Source organism: Triticum aestivum, chromosome 3B, assembly GCF_018294505.1.
Source record: "Triticum aestivum cultivar Chinese Spring chromosome 3B, IWGSC CS RefSeq v2.1, whole genome shotgun sequence".
Lineage (NCBI taxonomy): Eukaryota > Viridiplantae > Streptophyta > Magnoliopsida > Poales > Poaceae > Triticum > Triticum aestivum.
In genome coordinates, this window is record NC_057801.1 from 402,786,908 (window position 1) to 402,794,463 (window position 7,556).

Sequence of the window (7,556 nt, forward strand, 5' to 3'; positions counted from 1 at the left end):
GATCATCGGAAAAATGACTTCTAGGTTTTGTATAGACTGGCTCGCCCAGTCATTTTCTTAACTACCTTTCCCGTTTTGATTATGCTCGCTCGATAGACGATAGTGGACGATTAGATGTTCATGGCTTCAATCGTGTGATGCCATTAAGGAGAAAAGAGCCATAGTAGAAACTTAATCGTCGGACTAGCTTGTCGGCACCAGGCAAGCATGGGGTGGACACCACCCGACGTGGTAGGTCTCGGATGGTTGTGCTCATTTGTTGTGCTTGTCGGCTATGTGTCAAATCAATAAATTTGGGTTGAAATATTTCCCTTGAAGACTGGCCACCACCAACGATGACACTAGTTTACGTCAAAGATGGGAAGCGAATGCAGGAGGAGGCTGCCCTTATTGCTCAGAGAGTCACGTAGTATTGTTGCATCGCACTCAGCGGCGAGGGCAACCTCCTCCCCTCATCTTCTTTTTTTTAGATCTCTTCCTCTCGTCTTCGAACTGGGATGCTTCAAGCAGGGCAGAAAGTTGTCCCGAACTTGTCGCACCGCACACCCTGTGCTGGCGGCATGTGTTCATGCATGAGCATGTTCATCAGCCATCCACGATTTGTAGCCAACACCGCCACTAGGGATGTCAACCGGGTCCCATTTAATCCCGTTTAAACCCACTATATAATCAAACAGTTTAAAATTTTATTTTATTTTCTGCAAAAATGAACTATGGAGCTAGGTAAGGCTAACTAAATGGGACTTGCGGACACCATTTATTTGTCATTTACATCCCTAACCGCCACCGACGTCAGCTGGCTTGTTCAAATAAGGTCCGACCATGTGCTCTGATGCCTAGGCCCGACGATGGGATTCAATACATTGTGGATCAGCCATCACCCTAACAAATCGTCTTCAACGATTTTATATTAGCAAATGCCAACCAGTAGCGAGGGACCTTTCATTGTTTATATACTACTCCCTCCATTCCTAAATATTTGTCTTTTAGAGATTTCAAATGGACTATCACATACGGATGTATATAGACATATTTTAGGGCGTAGATTCACTCATTTTGCTTCGTATGTAGTCACTTGTTGAAATATCCTCAAGAATGCATCGCCATCGTTGCAACTGTATCAGTCAAGATATTAGATATGGACAGACCGCTCAAAACCTACTGCTTGCACAGAAAAATTTATGCTGTGCCATCCGTTGAGTAGCTCAGTAAGACGTGAAATGAGGGTATGAAAACAATAGAACGATGTGCAAGTGACGTGTAGTATGTTCTTAACGGAACGATGACGAGGGAAACCCACTGTAGCAGATACTCTATATGTAGAGGGGATCAAGGGATACATAGGCGTGGCACCATCCATGCCTTCTATCTCAGCCACCATCTTTGGACTGCTGAAATTGGCGTGTTGAGAACTGGCGTGTACCGATGAATGTGAGGGTTTACAGCCCGGCCAATTCTCGCCCACACACTCTGATGATAACCCGATGTTACAGGAGCATGGTACATCAACTTCAGCAGCTGCACAAAATACATGTGTACAGAAAAGTTAGTTAGGCAATACAGTTGTGAATGCACTGCATAAGAACGAGTGTTTCAGTAGATGCATGTGGTGGTAATGCAGCCAACAAGATCCAATGTTTAACCAATAGTGTCCTCATGTTTTCAAACTCATGAAAGCACAAACAAAACAGAAGTCAAAAACAAGAAAAACGCTTGTTTAGGGCAGGGCAACTGACATGAAAGTACATGAATGTCTGAATTATGTTGCGTTTCCACCTGCATGAGAAAGCAAGCATGTCACTAATGTGAGTTTAGATTCAAAAATCTTCTTTAAATAGCCAAGAAAAGTGAATGCACATACGAGAAAAGTGATACGATCATAAGAAAGCCAAGGGTAATTTCAGCATTTGAACAAAGGAGGCTGATTGTAGTGTTGTTTGTCTCCACCCACAAACAAGGCTCCTCCATGTACCTCCTAAAGATAGAGATTAAAACAAAATCAGTAATTGCAAGCGTTGACACAAAGGTGCAATTTAATTGTAGAAATCAGCGACTTGCCTGTAGAAAGAGGAGTGTGCAAAATTACGCCTCAGGAATCTAGCAACATGATCAAGTGCCCAGCAAAGCACAGGAAGTAGAACAACTGAATAAAAGAAAAATGAAACTGCTAAGGCAAGAACAAAGGTTAGACTCACAAAATTGAGAAAGCAGGAAAAGGAAGTGTGGCTTACTCTTAAAGCGTACATTTGAGGTGAACATCATAAGAGAGAACATCAAATGAACAAAGTCCTTGGCTACAATTATAGACTGCAGCCAAGGCTGAATTGCAGGCATGTTCCATGCTCTTGGTTTCTACAGGCAGAGAGGGGGTAAGGGGCAGGATTGAGAAATCGTGGGAAAGCGACAAAATTGTTTTAGAAAAAGGCCCTATATCTATTCATTCAGATAAACAGACACCTACCCCATAAGTGCAGTATAAAGAATATGCTGACGAGCATATTGTTCCTAGCAACGAAAGTCTATATGCTTTGCTTGCGACATCTTTCGGTAGAATTGGAAGGATTCCAAGACTAGCAACAATCAATACCTGCAAACCGCAGTTCATAACACCATATTTCACTATGACACTGTAACAACATATATTAAGAGACAATGATATAGGGTCATGACATTTGTTTTTGCTTGTGAAGCTACTTGGCATATACAATATCAGCAGTTGAGTGGCTCGCGCATATGAGAAAGAGTGACCAGGGCCTAAGAACAAAATTTGTTGTAATTGGCGAAGAAGTGAAATGTCTAAAGAGAATGGAACATAAGACGATAATAACACAACTTGTGCTCACAGCAAGTAGATTATGAATATGTTTTTCTACATTGAAGGGCACAAGGTAGCTATCCATACCCAAGCATTGATAGAGAAATGTATGGTTCGTCCATCAAACCGTAAAGAGTTTCCTGTCCTTTCTGTTGGTGGTGGTTGAGATGCACCAGCTGATCTCACACTAGATCCTACATAAAAAAGAAGCAAAAAACAGTTATGAATCTGTAGAGTTCAGACTCATGTGATATGATACAAAACATAGTGACAGTTCTTTTCCAGTTAGTTCCAATTGCCATTCCAAAAGTAGTTTATTCAGCACTAGAGTTATGTTTTTAAAAGGGGGCAACTTTGCTGAAACCTGGCTCACTACAAAGCCGACAAGCAGAACAGGAAAACCACGGTTCTGAGAAGAACATATAATAATCTAGATGGCAGGAAGTAATTCCCGGACTCCCTTCTGCCAAGAATCTTGCCACTTCATTGTCACCACACCTGTGTCATGAGCTCGGGAATTCTCACTGGATGGTGTAGATGAAGAACTTGCTGCTGATCTGTTGGATTGAGTCGAACTTGTGGAAGACATTGGCTCAACCACCAAATCAGGGTCCTGAGATGAGATGTAAAGAAGGAAAGTTAGTAATTCTGACCGCCAATTGTCATACTCAGATTATTTTACTTGGATATGACTCAGTTTGAGAAGGTTCAATTCCAAACAGCAAATAATTTGTAAGATGAACAAGTAAAACTATCGTTACACTATCGGGAAGTGGAGAAACATTAAGGATGGTACCTGAACATACTACCAGACCAAATGGAGAACCAGCAAATAATAGGCAAAAGTAATTGGATGGTAGCGACAAAAGAGTCACTTTTCACTAACCAACGTGAATGGTTAAGAATTTCTTTAACGAGTACGGTTTGCATCTCTCAAAAACAATGCTAATATCTAGCAGCCAGAAGTTGAACATGTCATGCTTTTGGACAGGAAAGAAAAGCAAGCTGAACATGTAAGATACAAAGGCAATAAATGGTTAATAAAAGTAAAACAAACTGTCAATTCTTCAAAAGCCTAACCGCGCAACTGCGAAATGGTGGCGTTGCGGTGAGGAAAAAGTGAGACATTCGGACTGTGGATAAGGGAGCTACATCTCCCAGTACTTGCACACAATTTACCAATCCTAATTCTTTTGTCTCAACTGATACCATACAGCATCATAACCAGTGGCGGAGCCAAGGGGGGGCGAGCAGGGGCCTGCCCCCCCCCCCCCCCTTATCGATCGAGCAAACCTCTGCCAGGTAGTATTGTAATTAACGTAAACATAGGTCATTACGTGTACTTGGCCCCCTTATCTCTCTAATGCAAATCAGAAAGACCAAAAAAAGGCCCACTAGGAAGCCCAATCACCGCCGGATTGATGATCTCGTCGGCCCTGGGGTCAAGTGCGGGCGAATTCTTCTAAAAAAAAAGATTTGTGATTGCAAACCCTTGAAAAAAAAATCTGTGATTGCGAAGCGTTGCGCCACAGTCGCCATTCGCCCTCCTCCTTCCTGTCATCCTGCTTGCAATCAGATTTAAATTTTAAAACCACACGCAACGGCCGACCAGAGTCTTGCGGCCGACAGACAATCTGCCGATCTATTTGGCTGCACTCTTTCTCCATCCCGTGAGCAACTCCATCTGACCCGCTTCAACTAGCAAGGTTAACACTACTTATTACTGTCAACTGCCTATCCCTCTCAATCCTAATCTTTTAGCTGTCAAAAATATTAATCAGGGTATAATTTTTTTGTTTGTGTGATACGCAATGCTGATTCTGAGACTTATACTTCAGCAGTTACAAATAGAAAAGGGTTGTCAAACAACATACAGATTAATTCAATTTTTAGGCATGTTGCTTTGAGTTCTTGAAATAAAATGGGAGATGACTTGCTTCGGCATTGCGCAACAATCTATACTTCTTCAACTCGAATACCAAAAGGAAAAAAATTATGATTAAGTGAATAGAGAGGCATATCCTGAATGTGCCATATTTCCATATCAAAAGAGAATTAGCAGGTAAAATCACTTCTGAATTCTGATGAAATTATTATTACTATTAACTTAACAATCGTAGAAGCTTTGTCAAAAGAAAGAAAGAAACAATCCTAGAGCTAAATTTAAGCTAATACTAGTATGTTAGCAATCCCAGGGTGCAAATGTAATATAGTTATAGCAACAACAACAACAAAGCCTTTAGTCCCAAGCAAGTTGGGGTAGGCTAGAGGTGAAACCCATAAGATCTCGCAACCAACTCATGGCTCTGGCACATGGATAGCAAGCTTCCACGCACCCCTGTCCATAGCTAGCTCTTTGTCGATAGTCCAATCCTTCAGGTCTCTCTTAACGGACTCCTCCCATGTCAAAATCGGTCGACCCCGCCCTCTCTTGACATTCTCCGCACGCTTTAGCCGTCTAAACCCTAAATATAGTTATAGCACTGAAGCAAAATACTATGATAGTTATATTTTTGCACTGAAATTGTTTTATTAGCTTGGCTTGCCCTTCAGCAGTTACAAATAGAAAAGTGTTGTCAAACAACATACAGATTAATTCAATTTTTAGGCATGTTGCTTTGAGTTCTTGAAATAAAATGGGAGATGACTTGCTTCGGCATTGCGCAACAATCTATACTTCTTCAACTCGAATACCAAAAGGAAAAAAATTATGATTAAGTGAATAGAGAGGCATATCCTGAATGTGCCATATTTCCATATCAAAAAAGAATTAGCAGGTAAAATCACTTCTGAATTCTGATGAAATTATTATTACTATTAACTTAACAATCGTAGAAGCTTTGTCAAAAGAAAGAAAGAAACAATCCTAGAGCTAAATTTAAGCTAATACTAGTATGTTAACAATCCCAGGGTGCAAATGTAATATAGTTATAGCACTGAAGCAAAATACTATGATAGTTATATTTTTGCACTGAAATTGTTTTATTAGCTTGGCTTGCCCCCCCCCCCCCCCCCCCCCATATCCAAATCCTGGCTCCGCCCCTGATCATAACTCAATCCAAAGGGAACAGTAAGCAACATGCTCAAGACTAGCATTGGGCTATTGGCCATACAAAGAGATCCATCCTGTCTGAAGAAAAAAGTGCAAACACTGCATGTACCTCCTAGAGGCGAAAACCACGTGAGTCTCAGTTATTTCGTCAAAAGAAAATACAAATCGGAGGCAGCTAACATTTGGTGTACAAATGAACGGTAAAGCACAGAAGAACGTGTTAATTATGTGTTCATTAAATTAAATCTACGCCACTGACACACATTTATTGACCCTAACAAAAATCCATGTGGAAGACTAACATGGGCCTCCTGATGTTTGAGCTACATTAAGCCGTATCAATCAGATGAAGCACTCACAATTCATCAAAGAAGGCATTGCAATGCAGTATCAAAGTACAGGCACGCCTAATTTATAAATGTGGGATAGTATAACTTAAAATCACGGCAACTGCATGGAACCAATGCCAAAATGTGCCACCTGAGCACAATGATGCTGATATCATGCAACCCCATAATACCCAATTGGTAGTACGACGCTAGCAGTGCAGCTGCTGCAACCTACAATAGTATAACTTAAAATCCGGCAACTGCATGGAACCAATGCCAAAATGTGCCACCTGAGCACAATGATGCCGATATCATGCAACCCCATAATACCCAATTGGTAGTACGACGCTAGCAGCTGCTGCAACCTACATTCTTATTAACAGCCAATTGGACTCTAAGTCTCTAACGGCATCAAATTCAAGCCATCGACCATTTAACAACGATTAATTCTCCCCGACACCAACACACCGGAGCTAAGTCAAACAGATCGAACAAGCAGTTATCCGCCCAATCCATGGGGGAAGTCTTACGATGTATCTCTGGTAAAACTTGCGCTTGAAGTGATCGACGACGTCGGGGCGGGAGGCGAGGTGGGGCGGGACGAGGACGTTGGACCAGTACCCCGCCCACCGCGCGTCGTTCTCGTAGTCGTACGCTCCCGCCGCGATCCGCTTCAGCTTCTGCGGATCCCCGCCGCCGGTGCTCGCGTCCGCCTCCCCCATCGCCGCGCTGGATCCTCCTGCCTCCTCTGGGGTTTGGGTTTGGAGACTCGTGATCCGGAACGAACGGAAGATGAGAGGTGACTGCAGAAATTTTCTGTTTTTTTTTTTGACAAACTCAGAAATTTTCTGTTGGTGCTACCCAAATGGGTTGCGAGAGGGAAGACTATTCTTTCATTTCTTTTTTGTCTCGCCCATGGCCGGGAATTGGCCGAGCAGACCTCGGATCGCCTAAGAGCATCTACAAGCGGACACCTCAAACCTGTCTTATACGTTCGGGCGGGCCGCCCGATTAGTGTCCGGTCATGATTTTTTGATACAGACGGATCCTCAAACGACCCTCAATCATCCGGGCTGACTGACACCCCATATCCAGCACAAATACGAGGCGGATATGGGGACGCCAACGGGCATGCCCGCCACGTCGGATCCGGGCTACGCTGGCTCACCCGACCCCACATAAATTCCTCCTTATCCGCTCGCCGGACCAAACCCTAACCACTTCACTCTCCTTTCTTTCACTCCCCCTCCGCCACCCAAGCTCGTCTCCGGCTCATTCCGGCCTTCTCCGGCATGGCTGGAAGCGGATTCGAGTCCTTCACCTCCAGATCCGTCGACCCCGAGCTCATCCCGCGCGGCCC

The 7,556-nt window shown here is 43.2% G+C and overlaps 1 protein-coding gene across 1 annotated transcript; it reads right to left on the minus strand.

The window, feature by feature from the left end:
• Window positions 1-1,137: 1,137 nt before the first annotated feature.
• LOC123070068 (uncharacterized) lies at window positions 1,138-7,143 on the minus strand. Its single transcript, XM_044493086.1, has 9 exons — window positions 6,727-7,143; window positions 3,314-3,428; window positions 2,903-3,009; window positions 2,462-2,587; window positions 2,232-2,352; window positions 2,059-2,143; window positions 1,862-1,975; window positions 1,737-1,776; window positions 1,138-1,518 (listed from the first exon to the last, which is right to left on the minus strand). The coding sequence occupies exons 1-9, from the start codon at window positions 6,916-6,918 to the stop codon at window positions 1,366-1,368; spliced, it is 1,053 nt and encodes a 350-aa protein (XP_044349021.1). The 5' UTR covers window positions 6,919-7,143; the 3' UTR covers window positions 1,138-1,365.
• Between the last annotated feature and the right edge of the window lie 413 nt (window positions 7,144-7,556).

Coding starts and splice junctions, on each gene's coding strand:
- LOC123070068 (XM_044493086.1), bottom strand. CDS start 6,918: ATGGGGGAGGCGGACGCGAGCACCGGCGGCGGGGATCCGCAGAAGCTG. Junction 2,353..2,461: donor CTTTATACTGCACTTATGGG/GTAGGTGTCTGT, acceptor CTCTGCCTGTAG/AAACCAAGAGCATGGAACAT. Junction 2,144..2,231: donor CTCAAATGTACGCTTTAAGA/GTAAGCCACACT, acceptor TCTTTTATTCAG/TTGTTCTACTTCCTGTGCTT.